This window comes from Acipenser ruthenus, chromosome 37 (genome assembly GCF_902713425.1).
Source record: "Acipenser ruthenus chromosome 37, fAciRut3.2 maternal haplotype, whole genome shotgun sequence".
Taxonomy (NCBI): domain Eukaryota; kingdom Metazoa; phylum Chordata; class Actinopteri; order Acipenseriformes; family Acipenseridae; genus Acipenser; species Acipenser ruthenus.
In genome coordinates, this window is record NC_081225.1 from 9288747 (window position 1) to 9311408 (window position 22662).

Genomic DNA, 22662 nt, shown 5'->3' on the forward strand with positions numbered 1-22662 from the left:
GAGTGCAGGTTCATGTCCTGGCTGTGCAAAGCTGTCACTTCACTGGGGATTCCACAGGGAGAATTTAAAAACCAGCAGGGACTGTGCTACAGCGGACCCTACTGGCCAGGCGGCCAGTGAGCTCAGGCGGACACCAGCAGGGCTGGCCTTTGTCCTCCAGAGGTAACTCGCTGACACACGCTCTTGAGTTTGAGGGTGTAGAAGAGGAAGCTGGCCCAGTCGTGGGATTGGAGGAATGGCCACTAAACCTTCAGTTCTCCTGAGCTGTCTAAGGAGTTGCTACGGTGAGGGGGGAAAATTATTGGACACCCAAAAAAAAAACATAGTTAAAGCATAGAGGAGAGAAGCAAACGAAAGGACATTTGAAGCTACTGACTTTAAATATTTAAGCATGCCCTTCTCAGTGCCTTTTTTCTTTGGGTTCATTGATGAAGCTGGAATTTAAATCATCTGTCCAGAAGCCACTCTAGAAGCTAATCTAAATGCACTGAGGCATGTGTGCCATTGGAATCTGTGTGTGGAATTACAGGTTTGTGCTAATCTCATCCAGATTGCTATGATTCCAGTATCCCAAGCCACTGCCAGCATTATAGTGAACATATGTTACTGACTCTCACCCTGGCTGCCTGTCTTAGCTACTGCATGGAAACTGACCATAATACGACAGCAGGCTGTAAATCACTCCAGTAATATGCAAGCTTTTATTTTATTAAATCTGCTTGGAAACCTGAAATCATTATGTTCATAAAAAAAAAAAAACTATTGGCCACAGATGGGGCTTCTGTATTAAACTCAAGTGCTTTCTATAAAGGCTTAATTAGATTCCAGTGGCTGGAATGCCTTACTGCCGTCTTCGTCCCAGTTTATTTGAAATCATTTACATTTACTATTCCACCAGAGTATATCCATTAAAATGACCACACACACCGATTGCCTGATGGACATCTCTCCTACCCAACTCCCTTTGTACCATTCTTGTCAATACAACTTGCTTGTTTGGGTTAATGTGTGTTTTGATTGACGCCTTTCGGATGTCCTCTGCAGCTGTCATCTTCCCCCGACCAGTCAATTCCTTTCCCACCACACGTGTAGTTGACTGATCAGTGTCTGTCCTAGTGGAAATTGCCATTCCGTATAAAACAGGATGAACTACATGTTAACTATAGGGACAAATCTCGGTAGCCTCGAGATTGCAAACAGTTATATCAGAATCACAAGATAATTTATCTTGCGATCTTGACAAAAGAGATTTATAGTCTTTTCCAAGTCTTCAATGAGCCTCTGTATTTTTATGGCCAGCTGACTCAGGGGTCGTCCAAACAGCATGCTCTTTTTTTAAGAACTGCAAATGTGATTTAACTGAACTTAACAAAGCATTCATCAGCATCCTACATGCTGCTCAAACTCTGCAAAATGACAATGCAAAGAGACACCTCACACACAGGGTATCAACTGTTTATCAATCAATCAATCAATCTTTATTTTATATAGCGCCTTTCATAGTGGACCACCATCACAAAGCGCTTTACAAGATGCAGTAACAACAAGAAAATCCATAATACTTTAAATACAGAGAAATGCATAACACATGCTATGCAGTGGGGAAAAAAAGCATAATACATTAAATACAGTGGAAAGTGCATAATACATGATAGTAGCATAATACATGAAATAGTAGCAGCAACACAGCAGCTAATAGCAGATATCAGGCTTAAAGAGCATGGAAAGCAAGAGAGAACAGGTGGGTCTTGAGAGTTGATTTAAAGCGAGCGACGGTGGGAGCGTCACGCACCAAAGCTGGGAGAGAGTTCCAGAGAGTCTGAGTCATGAAGCTAAACGAGTGTTCTCCGAGTGTGCTGCACTTTTGCTTGGGGATAACAAGCAGGACAGAGTCAGAGGACCTCAGCTTGCGTGCAGGGACATAGCGGGTCAGCAGGTTGAGGAGGTACTATATATATATATATATATATATATATATATATATATATATATATATATAAAACTGTACACTGGAATTGCTATTAGACAGTTGGGTTGTTTTGTTTAGTTTTAGGCTGCAGTGTTCTATTCACAGCATGACATCTGTACACAGGATAGGATGTACTGGAATTCTGTGAAATCTACAGCTGTTGATTTCTTATTATACATGATTTATGATCAATCACCCGGGGCAAAAACGATCTGTTGTTAGAGGAAGAAACCAAGAAGCCGTAAAATTTGCTAAAGCTGCAGTTCCCCCTGTTTACAAGACTTCATCAAAATGAACACTTTGCCTTGAAGTTCTCCTCTTTCATAGGGGGAAATGAAAGACTGAACCCAGGAGGTTCTGAAACACGTTTGTAAGGAAGATAGATACTAAAACGATTATTCCCTTCACTGCTTCGCTTTTCTCATTTGCCCCTGCTGCATTACATTTGCAAACCTAACAATGAACGGAAATATAATAGAATGAACTACTCCATATCTAGATGAGTGAAGTGGTGTTGTGAGACGATGCTGAAGCAGCATCTTACAGAAATGCGTTTATTTCAGAATTAGAACTTGGAACTTGGAACTTAGGTCATACCTTCTGGGTGTCTTTAAAAAAAAAAAAATCGATTTAATAATTTAACCAAATTCGAATCCTATTTTGTTTTGATAATACTTCATTTTTGCAGTCTCTTATTTTTTTCATTGTAATTTGCATCCTAAGGCTTCGATTTGATCAACCTACACTCTGATAAGCCAGCTAAGTTATTTAGCACATTTTACATTACTGAGACATCACCATGGATTTCATCTACCATCTGTCTTTGCTTTTATCCTAAAAAGAAATGCTTGATGCAATCTAGGTGCATTCCCTGGTACTGTCAAAAAAGTATCCGGCTGTGACTTACTGAGTCCTGCTGGGATATACATTGATCAACCCCTTAGTGATATAGGGGGGTATCATATTGACTAAACTACTGCAGTTTATTAGAGCATCTAATGAGATCAAATGAGGTTCAGTGACCTTACCAGATGAAATCCACTTCCAGAGTGATGCAGTGCTGGCTAGATTGCAGTTCCCCTGCTTGTGTTCATTGATTAAAGGGGTCTTGCATATCAGCTGATGTTTTTCCACATTGTGTTGCAGCTCTGAAACGCAGTTACACCTGTGATGTCTGTAGTGTGACGCTAAACTCAGTAGACCAGTACCACGCACACCTGCAGGGGTCCAAGCACCAGAACAAGTGAGTACTCCTTTCGTCCTTTCCTACATTCTTTCTTGCTTTTGTTCTTTCTTTCTTGTTCTCCTTTCTTTTATTTTCTCTTTCTCCTTTTGTCCTTTCTTTCTCTCTTACTTTCTTTTCTCACTTTCTTTTTTCTTTCTCTTTCTTTCGTCCTTTCTTTCTCCCTTACTTTCTTTTCTCACTTTCTTTTTCTCCTTTCTTTTTCTCCTTTCTTTCTCTCTTACTTTTTTCTTCTTTCTTTTATTATTATTATTTCTTTCTTAGCAGACACCCTTATCCAGGGCAACTTACAATTGTTACAAGATATCACATTATACAGATATCACATTATTTTTTACATACAATTACCCATTTATACAGTTGGGTTTTTACTGGAGCAATTTAGGTAAAGTACCTTGCTCAGGGGTACAGCAGCAGTGTCCCCCACCTGGGGTTGAACCCACAACCCTCCAGTCAAGAGTCCAGAGCCCTAACCACTACTCCACACTGCTGCCCTCTTACGTTTCTTACGTTCTTTTTCTCCTTTTTTCTCTTTTTCTCTTTCTCCTTTCATTCTTTCTCTCTCTATCTTTCTTCGGACGACTTCAGATTTTAGAACTATAATGTATGTTCTATGCCCAAAATAAGATGCGCTTGAATTTGGACACAGTCTTCACGATTTGGCTAGTCTCCCCTAAGTAATTGATTTCATTGGCTTTTAAAAGTGTTTGATTGCGTTGCATGTGGGAGAAACCCAGCGACTAAGAAAAAGGCTTCACCAATACGGACACACCATCGACAAACCAACCTTCCAAAAAAGAGAATTCACAGTTACACATGTACATCTTTTTGCATGATATATGTAAGTACACAATTGTATCAGAAAATGGTTAGGGAGAGTTAGGATGAGTGGGGTTAGGGTTAAGGTTAGAGTTAGGTTTAGAATTAGAGTTAGGGTTAGGGTTATATCATGCAAAACAAATTACACATTAAGTACATTGTAACTATGCATAATAACATTGTAATTATTTGTAAGTACAGCTGTAGTTACTAAGTAAATACTATGTAAATACACAGTAATTAGACACTTGATGTAAAGTGTTGCCCACATTTTTAAATGGGTTCCTCGTTGGTATTATCGTGGGACCCAAATAGGGTTTTAGAAACTAGTCTGAAATGAATGCAAATGAGATTTTTGCAACTGTAAAAATGCCTCTGTGACTCAGTTGCTGTCACACAGCAGAACTGTGCTTGGTGCAGTCTAAATGGAAACCAGGGGCTTAGGGACAATTGCTAAAAGCTGGTTTGTATGTTTGTTTTTTTCTGCCCTGTTTACAGAAAATTCCATTGCAATTCGAAATGCACCTGTGCAGCTCAACGATACTGAGCCACGATTATCATCTGCGTGTCAGAAAAAAATGTATTTCACAAAAAAAAAAAGATGTACACATGTCTACTGCTGTGTCAGTAAAATGGATAGTTATTTTTATCTTTTGGTCCTTGCATACCATACAGTGCTGTGCATGTTGAAATATAGGAAAAGTATGCTATAGTAGTTTCTACTTCTTTGTAATTCAAATCTTCCAGTAAAATATTCAGTAAATGCACACCCATAGAGTAACAGATTATGATTAATATCATTTAGTAATAAAACAATTCAATTTAAATTAAGGTAGATATATATTTTATAGATATATACACATTCATTTTAATATGCATGAATAGACATACAGTATAATATACATACATATACACAGCAGGTGTTTAACGCATACACCTTTTTAAATATATGTAATCCTCTTATTGACCCCAATTAATATAAACTGGTTACAATTTAGTATAGTATTTAGACAGACAGTATTCTGAATCTCTAGGGGTTTCTTTTACAATAAAAACAGGCAGACAGACAGGTAGGCAGGCACACAGACAGGAAGGAAGGCAGGCACATAGGCAGGCACACAGACAGGCAGGCAGACAGGTAGACAGGCACACAGACAGGCAAACTCATTCTTGACACTTTAATGTTTTATCCTGCAATGACTGACAGCTCTATCTAATGTGTCATTTGCACGATAAGGAGAGATATTGCAAGGATGTTCGATTAATGTTCTCTGTCGCTGTTTCTTCATTAGCTCTGCTTCACAAAGCACATCTCCTGAGTCAGTATCTTCTTACCTCTGATAAACAGAGGGTCTTGGGATTGATGCAGGCTTCACTACAGGATAACGCTCGCTGTCTAGTTTTCTCTAAGTGTGTATGAACCATATGCTCTTAACTGGCATTGGATTTTGCCCTTTGGGTTCATGAAACATGAAACACGAACCTAGTCTAGAGAAAGCATTCCATACACTATATAATGAGAGAGAGAGAGAAGGAGAGATTCAAAAACAGCAAACCTGTCCAAGAAGAATCAAGATCCAATAGGATACTAGGATGCATATATAGGTTTGAAAAGAGGTATAACTGCAGCGTACTGAAATTTAAAAAAAAAAAAAAAAAAAACTGTTTCACTTGTGCCTTCATCAGTGTAACATTCAGGTGCAAGACTCTTACCCTAAGTCTCTGACTGCCAATGGTGGCCCTACCTGACCCCTACTGACAGCGTTATAGTGAGTGTTTCTATATGATTTGGTGCAATCCCTGTACATGTATTGCTGGAACCATAAAGAGCAGAATGTACCGATATTAGAATGTAGAATGCATTAGAATGTAGAATGCATTAGAATGCAGAATGTATTAGAATGTATTAGAATGCAGAATGTATTAGAATGTATTAGAATGTAGAATGTATTAGAATGATACAATGATCTTCCATTTCAAATCTTGAATTCCTGCCCAGAATCGTTTGTGACTCGATGTGCACTAAATCAGCCACTGCTTCCCTGGCTACCTTTATATTTAATAACAACTTCAAGTTATTGCCTCCGGAAAAATCATTATAGAAAGCATTCCCTATCAAGATTACAAATGAATGTCCTTTTTTTTTGGCAGTCTACAGTATTTCCATTACCGCTTACCGTACTTTTTTTTTTCTTTTTTTGACGCCTGGTTCAATTTTTCTGAAGATAATGCAATTCAAGTTTTCAAACAATTGATACTGAGTTTGTGATCTCTGTCATTACAACAATGCTGCGTTCAGGGTTTCTCTAGTCAAAATTATGAATCTGATGTGCAGTATGTTTGAAGAATTAAATAGCACTAGTAATATACTCCTGGAGCTAAACTGTTTAAGAGAATACGAGCTGGCAGAGAGATATGGGAAAATTTGAGCATAAATAAACTGCTTGAATGAACCATCCACTATTATTAACCCTTAAAGTGATTAGATTACAAAAAAAATGCTTTCATTCTCAAATGTGCAGTTCTGAAAGAAACACATAGCAAACATGTATTTTCAAAAACTTGGCATTTGGTACTAGAGGTTAAAAAAAAAGTTCTCAAATGTCCTTGTAAAAATTTGAACAGCAGTTATACAGTTATTCTATGCATTCTCGTGGTTTACCATTGTTTGCCAAATCTATGCTTTACCATGCTGTCACTATGCTTTATTAAACTTTGCTGTGCATTTACTGTGCAATAAACTTTTTAGGTATTTCCCATGCCCTATTGCAGGAAATCCTGTGAATCTTGCACTCCCACGGTCATTTCGCACTTCTGGGTCAAACCATGTTACTGTCTGAAAGCATGTTTGTCAATAGGGGAAGCAGCTGGTTGGTTAATCACAGAGACAGAGTAAATGGCTTGAGAAAGACTTGTGGTCGAAACATTTGCTGTTGAATAAGTTTCTTTGTGTATTTCAATGCGTCTAGGATTTGTTTGAGTACTAACATAAAAAAAACAGCCTTTATGAAATAATAACCCTTCTGATCCAAAACTATAACCATTGTAAATGTCTTCTATAGCTTCTGTAGCTGCTATCTACGGTGGCTCTTTGAGGACATTTCAACCCGTTCTGTCGAGATCCTGAGATCATTTATCTTGTGATCTCAACAGAACACGTTTCTGACCCACCATGCATTTCACAACATGGCTCGGAATATAGGTCAGTTGAGGTGCTCCTTAGCAACTGCAATGTGAGAAACTTGTTAGAAGAATATACAGTAAAACTTCAAATAGTCACCAGTCTGCAGTACTCGCTGGGTCTCTAATAAGCGCCGGGGCTGCTGGGAAATATGGTAAATAGATGCCGGGTCTCTTTTAAACGCCAGGTTATGAATAATAATATAATCATATGTATCAATGTACACCTTACAAAAACAAATGAGTCACTTTTGCTTTGATTTTGTGATAAACCTGGTTCTTGTATTGATTTTATTGTTAATCTTTAAACAGTTTGAAGCATTTTTGAGTGTGTTATGGGCCAACAGTATGAACTTATTTTTTGTATTAACACAGTATTTCATGCGGTTGTTTTGCAATGAAGATTCGTTGCTGGTTAATTTTTCATTGATTGGCCATGCTTACCCACTGACACAACCTTTAATGACATTGCAGGCATGTTGTCGTTTCTATAAGGTTGTGTGCAGGCAGCTTTTTCATGATTGCATCTGAAGTATTTGCAGATGTTAGTGATCTTACATAATAAACGCCGAGTCTCAAATAGTCGCCAGTCTCCAATAGGCGCCGGGGCTATATTGTAAATAAACGCCGGGTAGTTATCATATTACACCTGACACAGAAGCACAGGTCCCATAAGGGGAGACACAAGACATTGGAAAAATGATCCATAATAATGTGTGTGCACACTGTCTCCGTATACCAGCTTTATCAGCTTTTACAAATGCCCTTATTATTCATTTTGTAGAAAATGACGTTTTTATCTTGTCCCATGGGTGCATCAATCTGTCACCCTGTCACTGAATCTAGTCTCTGCCCTTGATTCAGATTTAGAGCCTGGATCCTGGATGAGGCAGGGCTCGCAAATGAAGATGTGTTTATGGATTCTGTCCGGATCCCGTCTTTTGCATCTGATACACATTCTGGGGTGTGTGTTTTACACTTTACAGGAAATTCAGGGGAAAATCTGTCTGGCATGAAATCTTGAGCTATATCTGTGAGGAAACTAAATTAGGCATGTATTTGTGTGCGAAGGAGCCACACACGAGAAAGATTTAAGCCGAATTGAAATGCTTTCCTTTATTGATTCCAATAATCATTTTACAGCTTAATCGCTATCATAAACGCCTGTCTTACATATCTTACCTAAACGTGTGTGAAGCTAAACCTTGTTTTTGCCAGCTTAGTTTCTCTTTGTGCCAGCAGTGGTCCAACCAAGGTCAGTCAAGTTCCCACAGTATTTGTTTAACCTTCATCAGCGTTACCTGTTCACACATGCTGCGGCTTATCTAGATGATGGAGGCTTCTGCATTTTGCTTTATGTTAAAATATTTTTTTTTACCATGTTAATCAAGGTAATCTTACTTCTTTTCAGGTTTTGCAAGCTAGTTTTTGTATGTCGCAGTTTATAATCTAATAAAAAGTATGTTCTTTTTTTAATGCGATGGAGTTATTTAGTTGTACTGCGCAAAGAAAAAAAATAAAGGGAGAGTGACAGCTTATGACCCCAGAAAAAGTACCGTACAACAAGCAGATTCCCTTTGTAAATAAGCATCCTTGAAGAAATCATGAGAAAAAAAACTGGAAAGTTACTAGAAAGTCTGATTTAATTTAAAAAAAAAGAGAGACAAACACCAAAGAAGTCCAAGTTGCCTTGCCAGCGTGATTAATAGCCTACAAGCCCACACTGTGAAACATTTGTCGCCTGGTCAACCAGTCCATATTAATGTTCCCGTGTGATAAATCCCTGAGGCTTCTGGCTTTCACGCGTGACATTAACAGAATACATGTTAAATATACCTTGCCCTTTTAGTCATGGGATTGAAGCCGAGCGACTCGTTTGCTAACAGATATTTTTTATGTACTGTAATATGAATCTGTAATATGAATTGGGGGTTGGCAAAACATTCTCTAATAAGGTTGTCACAATGGTGGATTTTGATTGGATCGGACCAATTTATGCATCGCCATCTTTTTATTCATTACGCTGGCTGCCCTGTGAAACGAATCAATTCTGCCGTCGCAGTACTGCAGTTACTTTGTTGCAGTGCTAGAACAAATTTATTCCATCTTGCCATGCTTTTACTATAGTTAACTTTTCTAAGCATCTGTCCGAGTGGTGTGGAAAGCGCTGAAGTTAACTTGTTACAGTCCTACAGTGTGTTAGGCAGACAGTCTGGCGTGGCACTAAAACACCTTCATTATTACCAAGTGGATCAAATCTGAGACGGAGTCGAGGTTTTTGTACTACCGAGGGAGACAAGACACTCCCAAGTACACTTACTGCTTCCTAGTCTGACTTTCACCGGCATTCATCGGCAGGCTGTGTGCCGTGCTGTGGATGGGAGCCTTTGTGATGTTTATCTAAACCGTTCCTGTTCTGAAAGGATTTGGAATCCCAATGAAAGGGAATGGCACAGAGATGACCCTAACCCTGCTAACTGACTGAGACCACTGACTGCAGTCGTATAGTGTGAGAAACAGACTAAAATAGTGTAGTTTGAGTAAATCAGCTGCAAAGAATGCTCAGCATACCAATGTTCTGAAGTGTTCCGTGAACCTTAAAACTAGAGGCTCTGGATTTGAGCTTTTAAAGCGGGAGCTTTTCTGGCTGCAGTGTTTTTGATCTACAAAGAAAGAGCATCGGTGACTAGGATGCAAATGCTCCTTTTGAAGAGCATTGAGGGGAGAGGCCCTTTGTTGCCATGGTGATGCTTTTTTTTGTTTTATTTATTTTCCAGCCAGTCTGACGAAACGCTGAATGGTCATTTGATAAAAAAAAATACAAGAAACCCTATTAAAAACGTCCATCGTGACCTTCATATGGTAGTAGCTGTTCACCACAGAAGACCATGGCACAGTTTAAAGTAGCTGACAAAATAATTGCATAGATCTCACCTGTCACGCACATTCATTCACTAGGGCTCAAAATGTGCAGTTTTGAAAGAAACACATGTTATTGCAAACATGTCATTTTTTATTTTTCAATCTGTTACACTTGCATTTCCTGGGTCGTTTTGCAGTTAACCAAAAGATTCAATGCACAATTAACCCCTTAAGGTCCACAAGGAACTGAGCGCTTGTTCAAATGGTTTCTTTAAACACGTTTGAGAGCGACTCAAGTATCACGAGGAGGAAACTGACGATTTGGACGACCAGATCCAACCTGTCAGTAAGCTTAAAACCTTGTTTTGTGCCCCTCATTGCAAAAATAAGAAAGTTGGCATCATTTTATTTGTGGGACACAGATGTCCCTTGTATCTTAATAAAGCAATTAAGAGGTAATAAAATGGAGTGTTGGTTACCTTGGTGTATTTCAAAAGGAGAAATGTAATAGGCTGTTGACCCTGGACAGTGTAATCCGTTCTGTTCAATTTCTCTGATATTACACATTGCTCTGTCCTCAGCTTCTAGCAGAAACGCTGCGGTCAGTTCTGCTGACTGACTGTCTGTATTCGAGCTGTTCAAGCGGATTATGCGAGAGTAATGAATCCTTCCTCCAGGACTGATTATTGTGAGAGTCACGGGCAATGTGGCGAGCTCTCGAGATAATCACTCATAGGCAGCCCCGTGGGAGCCATACATTTAGGTCTTCGTTTTAAGATACTAATTGTAATTAGCTGATGAGGCGTACGGAAAAGTTAATATTAGAGGGGGGGAGTTGTTTAAATGGACACGAACACATTGCTTGTGGGTCAGTAGATTTCAACACAGACACGAGTGTTCTTCAATGTGTGCATAAGAAAAGTTTGGGACTGAGAAAAGGCTCATCAAGGCTCGTTCCTTTTTAGCGCACCATTCTCCCCTACTGGGGGGGAGGGGGGGGGGCTAATTTAAAAGCACAGAATCTAGTCTTTTTTTAATTTTTAGATCCTACTACTTCACCTGGTAGACTGTTCCATGCATTTCTAACTCTCCGTGTAAAAAAAAGTGGTTCCTACCTTCTGTTCTAACTTTTGCTCAGCTTCCACTTATGCCCGCTTGTTCTTCTCTCTGTGTTAAATTTGAAGTAGTGTCTTGGGTTAACTTTATATATTCCATTTGTGATTTTATAGACTTCAAATGACATTGACAATACCCTATACTATATTGTTATATTATACTGTATATATAAATAAATACTATTTAAACAGTGTAGGTAATGTGATCTCCATCTGCTGTGTCTGATGCAATCTGATACCAGCTATCTGAAACAAATACATCTGATGTCGGTATCGCATCAGTATTAGGGTCTGCTATATTATATATAGTATATTATATATGATATATATTGTATAGTAATAAATGAGTTTTCCAGGAATTTCTTTTTTCAAAATAAAACAAAAATGTATATTCTTTTATTTATAATTGGCTCAAGTAAAGAAATCTCTAAATAAAATGAACATGGTAGCCCTATACTGCAAACACTCATTTGCAGTACAGTTCTTTCAAATCTTTTTGATACAGTCATTTAAAAAATTCTGTTATAAGATCGAATAAGAAAATGTTCAAACAGTGTGTGTTCCAATATTCAAAGCTCTAATATTTATAGACAGACAGACAGACGGACAAGGAGGCCTGCGGACAGACTGCCTAAGAAAATATTAAACATTTAAGAGAGAACCGTTTACAGATTCCTTTTTAATGTGAAAGACTTGCCCTGTTTGTGGGTAGATATGAATAGCAATGACCCAGCGATATCTATTCTGTAATTAACACTGTGATTGTTCAGTGTCCTTAAGTGAAATTGTGCCTTTTAAAAGCTTGATAAAATGCTGCATTATTTAAAATGCATGCTATTGTTATTCCAGTATTATTATAATGGCTGATGTTTCTAATTAGGTGTGGGGGTATCTGGAAGAAGTGCATCTGAAGAGGTGGTTTAAGTATATTTAAAGCGCTTCTGTATCTAGGGCTATACATAGCTCTCTGAAAAAGGCTGGCCCAGTTAAGCTCTGGGTGTTTGATCCAGTGCTCTACCTGCTTGGTGTAATTATCATCCTTACAGGCTCCAGGCAAAAGGAGCAAAGCACAGTTGTGAACAGAATAGCCTTGTTCACAAACCAGAGCTGACCCATGCATTAAAAACATCCCTATTTATTATTATTTATTTCTTAGCAAACGCCCTTATCCAGGGCGACTTACAATTGTTACAACATATCACATTATTTTTTACATACAATTACCCATTTATACAGTTGGGTTTTTACTAGGTAAAGTACCTTGCTCAGGGGTACAGCAGCAGTGTCCCCCACCTGGGATTGGACCCACGACCCTCCGGTCAAGAGTCCAGAGCCCTAACCACTACTCCACACTGCTTCTATATCTCACCAGCTAAATGAATATTATTGACCTCATGACTCCATGTTCACTGGGACAGTTTGGGACAGTTCGGGCTTTTTAAATTCCATCCCAATGAATTCTGGTAAGCGTAGTCCTGCTTCTCTTAAAGAAAAGAAATGAGCGACTCTTGAAAAACCTGGACTGTCCCAAATAGTGTGCTATTTTACAAGTGACGTATTTTATTCTCAGCTGAGTTCAGAGGTGAAGCAATGAGGCCTGTTTGCCCTGTTTCCATTCTCTCGCAGTTATAATCGGAGCGTATTAACTTATTATACCGTCAATCACAAAAATGAAGACTGTACAAAGTGTTATTGTTGAACTGTGCTTTATGTTCTTCACATAGGAGGCCACCTGTACACAAGGATAGCTGTGCCCTGCGGTCCTAACCACCAATGGAATGAAATGAATGATGTATTGAATTGACAGATAAACCCGCCCATATATGCTTACGTTGTTGTTTTAATTTGGCCCGTGGCCTTGCCCATTGGACCGCGTTAGCCACCCCTGTGCTGGCAAACCTAGAATAAATTAACTATTAGATGAAAACTAATGCCAGCAGGCCGGACAAGTGGCACCCAGGGCCACCTTCCCCTTAGATAAGGCACACTGCAAGGTGGAGACAGGGGAAGAAGGAAACCAAACAAACGTTGAACGATAAGGGCTGTAGATGACGGAGGATATTTACGTGGTTCAATGATTACGTCTTTGATTAAGGGGTGGTTTCTCCTTTCAGAAATACAACTGAGTTTCTAATCTTTAACATTTCTGCCTGTCTGTGTTTCAGCCTAAAGAACCTGTTATGAGCCGTTGCGGTAGACGAAAGAAAGGAAGGATCAGCTTCGACTGGGTGATAAAGCTAGACCCGGGACCACCAGGAACCCCGTGTGTGTACATGTGTGTGCGTGTGTGTGTGTGCGTGTGTGATGTGTGCGTGTGTGTGCGCCCCAGCAAAGAAAACTGTGTTTTGGATTTCACTTCCGAAGCACATCTGAACTACCAGCCCGACACTCCCTCCTGTTTTCGGATCTTGTTTTTCCCGGATCCTGAATAACCCTGGATCTAGCCTTTGCCAGCCACGGATTCAAGCTTTGTCCTTGAGTACCACCGGGACCAGCAGTGAATACTGGTGCTGCCCAGCTTGTGAGGCAGAATACAGAAGACTTTTGCTAGAGGCAAGCCAAGCGCCACTGCTCTGGATACCCAGTGGTGGCAATTCAGCTGACAACAACATTTTGATCAGGCCGTTAATGTGTTGGCTAATACTTTACATTAAGTGGCCGGGATTCAATACAATATTTATCAGATGTTATATGATTTCTTATTGAATCGATCAGTTTTTTGATCTGAGTGTGTTCCTTTTATTGTGTACTACTACTGCTATTATGACTACTAATACTAATACTTTTAAACCCGTAGCAACTTTAGAAATGTCGCCTGTTTTCAGTCTGCCAGCAAATCGTTTTTGCACGTTTTCTATCTTTCAACAAAGTCGGTTTGCTGGTTATTTTTAGAGGCTGGCAAAAGTGATTTTAGCTGAACTAGTGGTTAAAGAGTTTATCAATATGTAATCTATAACTGTGTAAAAAGATGTTCCACACACGTGTGTGTGTGTATATATACAGCTCTGGAAAACATTAAGAGACCACTGCAAAATTATCAGTTTCTCTGGTTTTACTATTTATAGGTATGTGTTTGGGTAAAATGAACATTTTTGTTTTATTCTATAAACTACTGACAACATTTCTCCCAAATTCCAAATAAAAATATTGTCATTTAGAGCATTTATTTGCAGAAAATGACATCTGGTCAAAATAACAAAAAAGATGCAGTGTTGTCAGACCTCGAATAATGCAAAGAAAATAAGTCCATATTCATTTTTAAACAACACAATACTAATGTTTTAACTTAGGAAGAGTTCAGAAATCAATATTTGGTGGAATAACCCTGATTTTCAAGCACAGCTTTCATGCGTCTTGGCATGCTCTCCACCAGTCTTTCACATTGATGTTGGGTGACTTTATGCCACTCCTGGCGCAAAAATTCAAGCAGCTCGGCTTTGTTTGATGGCTTGTGACCATCCATCTTCCTCTTGATCACATTCCAGAGGTTTTCAATGGGGTTCAGGTCTGGAGATTGGGCTGACCATGACAGGGTCTTGATCTGGTGGTCCTCCATCCACACCTTGATTGACCTGGCTGTGTGGCATGGAGCATTGTCCTGCTGGAAAAACCAATCCTCAGAGTTGGGGAACATTGTCAGAGCAGAAGGAAGCAAGTTTTCTTCCAGGACAACCTTGTACTTGGCTTGATTCATGCGTCCTTCACAAAGACAAATCTGCCCGATTCCAGCCTTGCTGAAGCACCCCCAGATGAGTCCAATTTTCAGCTTTGCCCAACACCTGGTCGTCTATTGGTTAGACGGAGACCTGGAGAGGCCTACAAGCCACAGTGTCTCGCACCCACTGTGAAATGTGGTGGAGGATCGGTGATGATCTGGGGGTGCTTCAGCAAGGCTGGAATCGGGCAGCTTTGTCATGAATCAAGCCAATATATAATGTATATATAATATATATATAATCTTCAACTATTCCCAAATAGTCAATGAATAATCAAAAACTAAAACCCCTAATTATTACCCGAAATGTATAATTATGTACCAAGTCTTGCAGTTACTACATGGTGGTTGAGGAGGATTCCTAATGAGGAAAATGCTAAATTCAATAACTTCAAAAAAGGCCATTAAACCAGTGGTTAAAGATACTTCATTGTTTTCAAATATTTGCCCACTGAAATAAAATATTCAAATATCTCAATTAATTGATCAAATTAAATCTAATTGAAATAGAGCAGTTTCCAAAAGATCATTGAGTGGTTAACAAGGACAGGGCTTAACCTGCTTAGAATGCAGGATAATAATTAGGCTGCTGTGTGTTACAGTTGCATATTTATGAAGAGTTTAAAGTATTTCAATGGATTTCAACTACTTTACTCATATTTAAATATTTTCAAATAATAATTGCTTTCCACAAACCATATTTAAATATTTCCAAATAATAGTTACTTTCTGCAATCTGTGTTTAATTATTTCCAAATAATAGCTACTTTCTGCAATCTGTGTTTAATTATTTTCAAATAATAGTTACTTTTCACAAACCAAATTTATAACTATATTTATCCCAGTTCTGGTGCCAGCACTTAGGATTCCCCAGGCAAGCTCAGACAAGGATTCTGCAGACAAGTCAGGTAAAGTCACATTCAGTAACAGCTTATTAATAAGATAATCAAGGCTTTTAAAATCAATGTTATTTCTTCACATAGCATTGTCATGCAATGGAAATCTTAGCTCCTTTTTAAGAAGAGTAAAGAATAATTTCGCTTGGAGTGAAATTGACCTACAGCCACAGGAAGTGGTTAAGTACCAGGAAGAAGTCGCTGGCTTTAACATTGTATTTGAAATAGCTCTGCCTATTTTGCATACACGGTATACAAAGCAAAGGATCTTTAACATAAGGCGGACCAGTGGTGTAGCAGGACAGAGGCTGATGCAATAGAGCCGGGCTCGTCTGCATTCATGGTTATAGAGCTGTTACCCGACTGGGGACAGAATCCGTAACAGCAGTGTATTATTATTATTATTTGTTTATTTAGCAGACGCCTTTATCCAAGGCGACTTACAGAGACTAGGGTGTGTGAACTATGCATCAGCTGCAGAGTCACTTACAACTGCGTCTCACCTGAAAGACGGAGCACAAGTAGGTTAAGTGATTTGCTCAGGGTCACACAATGAGTCAGTGGCTGAGCTGAGATTTGAACTGAGGACCTCCAGGTTACAAGCCCTTTTCTTTAACCACTGGACCACACAGCCTCCGTATCACACAACACTGCCCGTTACACTAGTGCTGATTAGTGAGAAAAAAAAAAAACTTGATATCAGTGTGTTATTACATCTGGATCCTTTGTGTAAGACCAAACTTCATATTTTTCTGGAATAAGAAAGTGGAGTTGCAGAGGTTATGAAGAGAGTTCTAAAATTTATTACAGATTTTTTTTTTCCTTGAATGTTTTAAAAAAAAAGGCTCATGTTAAAAAAAAAAAGATGTATTGCTGTTATTATTTTATTGTGCTTTGCATTGTGATTGCCGTGAAAAGCGATTTCCAAAACCAATATTGTACGTCCTTTAAAGTGAACAAACAGCACAACCTGACAGCGGAGAAATGTTGGCTTATTTCACAGTCTAGAAAAAGGAACTTCAATATATATTCACAATTCAAACATAATGTGTGTGAAAGCATATGGTCACGTTGTAGCATTGTCACATTTGAAATGTCATCATATTTATTTATATGTGATAAAAAAAAAATATTACTCAGAACTAACTATAAAATAACTACATACATTGTAAAATCTGTGCTACCAGTGAAAAAAATACATTATGTGCAAAAGAGAAAGCAGTTCTTCCTGTTTCTGAGGATCTGGTACCCCGAGCACAACTGTTCATGAGACACGTTTCATATTGCAGTATGCAAATGTTTCTTTTGTAAGAAGCTGTGTCCTCTAACTGTTGGGTCATTGTCTCCCCAGCGCATCATACTGCAGAGGTTGATTACAAGGTTGTGCCAGTTTCTAATCTATGGCTTCAAACACTCGATCAGAAAGCACTCAATAAAACAAAAACAAACAAAAAGTTCATCCCATTTCAGATATCCCTGAAAATAATGAGTATCGACCCAGGGGACTTTTTTGACCTGAAAAAAAAGAAACAAGGACCAGGGGTCACAAATGGAGATTAGATAAAGGGGCATTTAGAACAGAAAATAAGAGGCACTTTTTTACACAGAGAATTGTGAGGGTCTGGAACCAACTCCCCAGTAATGTTGTTGAAGCTGACACCCTGGGATCCTTCAAGAAGCTGCTTGATGAGATTCTGGGATCAATAAGCTACTAACAACCAAACGAGCAAGATAGGCTGAATGGCCTCCTCTCGTTTTGTAAACTTTCTTATGTTCTTCTTATGTAGTTACAAATTGGATGATTTTTAGAAAGAAAGAATGAGAGAGAAAAATTGAGAGAAAAGAAAAAAGAGTTTTTGAAGTGTCTGTTGGCCACACAATAACAACACAGTTGAAAAGAGCTGCACTGAAATATTAAAATAGTATTTTGTAAAAACACTTTACGGTTGGAAGAATAGATACAGTACAGATAACATTGCAATCCACAAAAAATTGTTTAGCTGTGGTGTGATTTTTTAAATTTTTTTTATTTAATTTTTTTTAAAGAAACACTGCATACTCAAAACACACTGGTCTTGTGGTATTGTAATATGAATTTTAAATGGGGATCAGTGGTCTTTAATGGTCTCTAACCCTTTAGAATATTACAAAGCCTCATATATTAAAACAGGAGGTGGCCAAAGCTGCAATGCTGGTCTTTGTTTCAACCCTGTTCTAAATGGTTTAATTGAACCCGTGAAACTTCCATCCAGACCCTGAAGCAGTCAGTGATATAACTGTACCTGTTAAACCTGCAGTGGAATGGCCCTCCAGACTGTGATTGGACACCCCTGTATTCAAATATTAAAAGATACAACTCTTATCTGGATCTGTTGGTCATTAATTACTATGCATATTTAGTTGTATTCCTTACAAAACAGATACTGCATTTCAGAAACCTTCTAGTTTCTATCCATGCATGGCCAGTGACCAGGGACCCCACTGGTAAATGCATTAAGAACAGGAGTGACCTTTTGAAATATTCATTATGTGCTGTTGTCGTGTTCACAAAACTAGATTAACATAGACACTGATCAAATATATACTGGGGATACATATTAATGTGTGCTGACCTTTAAACAAGGGAAACGCCTGAAAGATTAGGTGTAAATTGCTCCAGCAAGGCAGCCAATAGACTCAGGTTATACATATATGGAGTCACTCTTGGAGTTCTGTGTCGGATTTTCATCAGGATACGGATTGTTGGGAATGTGGTGACGCATTCCATTCTAAAATGACTTGGGATCAACATTCTAAAGAGCTTCAATAAGCTCTGGGAATGTCAAGTATGTCTATTTTCTAAGTTAATACGTTGTGCGTAGGATGTCTCTTATTGGTATCAGAGATACAGTACCATCGCATGCAGTTTTGGGACGCAAAAGGATACAGGGCTGCTGTGTGATGGTACATCTAAAAAGACTTGGGATCGGAACTGGAAATGGATTTGACAAGCCCTGGCAATTGTTTTAACCCTTCGATGCCCGAGCATTTTGTTAAAAGAGGAACGCTAATTTATTTATGTAACTACAGTAGATTCCCTTGTACAAAACTTTTTTTTTTCCTTGTCCGTCAACGCTGCAGATACTGCAGATGAAGAATTCTGGCTTGTGAGGCTGGATTTAATATAGAGGGGCGGCTAAGCATTGTATCAGACGTAATACAGAACTGGGCTTTGCAGGGTTAAATATGTCTATTTTATAAGTTAACAAGTTGCATGTAAGGTGTCTCTTACTGTTACAAGACGTCGCGTGGGCAAGAGGACTACAAAACTGCTGAGCAGAAGGATTCCTGTTACAATATGAGGTATTATAAATCACAAAATGACTATTAAACATAAAACGATATACAGAAATGTTAACAAAAACTTAATGGGGATTGGTTGATTTCCATTTTCAAATGTTCCATTGCCTAGAATTTTAGGATTGATACATAATAATAAAAATTTTTAGATATTTTATTTAACATCATGTAATCAAATAAACTACAAAATGATATCGCAAAAGTCTACCGGAAGCCATAATAGTAGGACAGTATTTCATGTTAGATTTCAAAATGTCAATTCCATTTTGGTCAGTTTTTTTGTTCAGTATATGGAAAACTACAAAGCGGTATGCAATTCAATATGTTAAGGTAACATTAGTCAGCAGGTTTCATTCGACTTTATGAAGCAAAATGAGTTCATTCTATAGAGTGATGCAAAACTTTTGGCCATAGCTGTAGACCAACTATACTATTGCTAAGAGTAACAAGGCTTGGCCCTTATGCATATTCTAAATTATTGTAACAAAAAAAGTGAAACAAAATAATTTTCATTACAATAATGGTCAGTAATAATGTTAATACGTGTTTTTTAAAGCAATAGCTTTTCAGCAGGCTACTACCAAAAAATTGCATTGACTAGACTTAGACCATCGCTATCAATGGACACCAGTTCATATAAAATATGTCCTAAACACAAAGAGGATGGTAATGGATGAAACAAGAAGTGACAGAATGGTGACCCATGACCCCGTTAAGCCAGGAGAAGAATAAAGATGCTGATTTCAAATCGATACAGAGCCACTGTGTGGAATGCCCTGCATCACTGAGTGCTTCGCTGCATCTATAAACATCTCATAAGCTATTCAGTTGTGTCCACTGGCTTTTCCCATTGGGAGCCATTGATCCCCAGAACGCACACTTCACAGGAGGCAGTCATAATGGATACTGCACATTTCCTGTCTATAATACAGTTATTATTTGTATTATTCTATTTATGTACAATGCTCTTTCTATAAAATATATCTATCAGGAAATTGTGAAATATTACAGGCAGTGAATTTCTATGATGCACTTCCAACGTAACCTAACCATAAATTATTTAACTGTGAAATTATAGAGGAAGATTGTATATCTTATGCTGAGTTATTAATCTACGCCTTTAAAAAATATGTCTTCTTGTTCTTCCATTTTTTTTAAGCTTGCTAGAACAAATTTACTGTGCGTTATATTCTTTGTCTGTGTTTATAATTGTTATTAAGAAATAAATAAATAACACAAGTGTATATCATATTCACAACTTTTCTAACTATTATTATTTGTTTATTTAGCAGATGCCTTTATCCAAGGCGATTTACAGAGACTCGGGTGTGTGAACTATGCATCAGCTGCAGAGTCACTTACAATTACATCTCACCCGAAAGACAGAGCACAAGGAGGTTAAGTGACTTGCTCAGGGTCACACAATGAGTCAGTGGCTGAGCCGGGATTTGAACCGGGGACCTCCTGGTTACAAGCCCTTTTCTTTAAACACTGGACCACACAGCCTACTACTTTTCTAATACTGCATTCTAAACACTGTTAAATTCTGAGGTGAATAGCAACACAAATAGATACGCGTTTCATTAGTGCCTTCATTGGTGTAATTAGATATTGTACTGTAATTATCTATTCTTGGTACAGTAGTTCATTTAAGGAGTTATTAACCAATTAGCTACTTATTAACTGGCATGCTTTCAGCCAGTAACATGCTTTGAGCCAGAAGACACTGCTGAGTAAAATGACCAACAGCATTATCATATAAACTATGAACTTTTCACCTAGTGAACAAATCAATTTTTGCTATAATATGTGTTTCTTTCAAAACTGCACATTTGAAGGCTATGCAGCCAATTGAAGTGCATTTTGTTAGGTACAGTTACTTTACCTCTCTAGTAAACCGATTAAATCCTATACTACTCGGTAAATATTGGTATGTATTTCCTCACCTATATTCGGTTGCCATTCTGCTGGGGTTTTTTTCTTCATTTTTTTTTTTGTTCGCTCCTAACACCACATCAAATCCCATCGAAACCTGTATCATTTCAGCATCTCATTCTAATCTTCAACATTATTTTGTCTCCTAAGGACTGTATTTAATGAAAGCTGCATCGAGAAGTCTCTTTATAATACTTTTTATGGAAATGGCAAGACTGCTTTGATGAAAGACAGAACACAGTGTCCTTGGGACTATATTGAATTACTGGGTCTTTTAATACCTTGATTCCCACTTAGGGAAGATAGCATTTACTTGGCAACTTTGACAGCTCTTATGACAGATTGCCCTATGAAAATAAGTGCGTTGTTCTACATTTTGATAAAATCGCACTTCTTTGAACTTGCACAGAAAGCTGTGCGGTAATGAATTTGCTGCGGTTTCTAACACACAGGAATAGATTGAAGTTGATAATCCAGATAATCTACATAACAAAATGAGAGACAGACAGACAAACGTATGGGCACGATCAGCACCTAGGAGTCTCCATCCTTCATGAATAAGGACCCTAAACAATTCAAAATGTTGTGTGAGTTGCAGTTATTTGATTGATAACTGACAGGCCTGGTTATTTTCAGTGATTTGCACTTTGGGAATCTGACATTTGTGCTGCTTTGATTTTCTGTTGACACCAAGAAATGAAACCCTTACACCTTAAACTTGACAAGCAAAGATTACGTTTCTGAGAGAAATAGAGGTGCTACAAAAACAAACCGTTGGCTGTCAGAAATCTTACAGAATCCAGTTATTATGCATAGTTACAATGTACTTCACGTGTCATTTTTTTACATGATAAAATCCTAACCCTAACCTCTCTAAACCTAACCCTAACCCCACTAAACTCTAAACCTAACCCTAACCCTTTTCTGATACAATTGTCTACTTACAAAAACGTGCAAAACTATTTAAACATCAAGCACATTGTAACTATGCATGATAACATTGCAACATGTGAAAATCCACATGTATTTACTATGTAACTACTAATTATAGTAGTGTCACCAACTTAAAGCAAAATATATTGGAAACATGCAATATGATGTAAGAACAGTACTGGTCTGGACATCGCATTTCTGGTGCAGAATAATGAATCTTTAGATGGGAACATATTGCTGCTTACGAGTTTAAATGAAAATGTCATTCGAGAAAAAAATATCTCAGTGCCGTAGACAGAAGTTATCTCACTGTCACACCACAACAATTTGATATACTGTATATTCACGTACATATCCCTGCCATCCATTCCCCACAGAACATGCAATGAAAAATTCAACCATTTTAGGAATGAATGAGGTCCATTGAGACAATTCGAAAAAAAATCGATTTCAGTTCAGCGGCTATAGATCGTACTTCAGATTGGGATGTTGGCTGCTGCTTGTCAGATAAGTGTTTGGTCTCTCTGGTACTCACCGTCTTCTCTAAAAGCAATTTATAAGAAACACACAGGGGGCTGGTGTTCGAAACTTTGAAAATGAGAACACTTCAGTTTTTGTACCAAGTTGCTCCAATCCATCTTAATCACCGTGCCCTA

At 38.2% G+C, this 22662-nt stretch overlaps 1 protein-coding gene across 2 annotated transcripts in view; it reads left to right on the top strand.

Annotated features, from left to right (window-relative positions):
• The window catches only part of LOC117968928 (zinc finger matrin-type protein 4-like), an 85813-nt gene extending 65497 nt beyond the window's left edge, over positions 1–20316 (top strand). The window contains exons 6-7 of one of the 2 annotated variants that reach the window (XM_059008620.1): positions 3116–3212; positions 13354–20316. In XM_059008620.1, coding sequence (XP_058864603.1) covers positions 3116–3212; positions 13354–13372 — 116 coding nt within the window. In that variant the 3' untranslated portion in view covers positions 13373–20316. The remainder of the gene's footprint in view (positions 1–3115; positions 3213–13353) is intronic. The other variant, XM_059008621.1, reaches the window with a different exon arrangement.
• The last annotated feature ends 2346 nt before the right edge of the window (positions 20317–22662 follow it).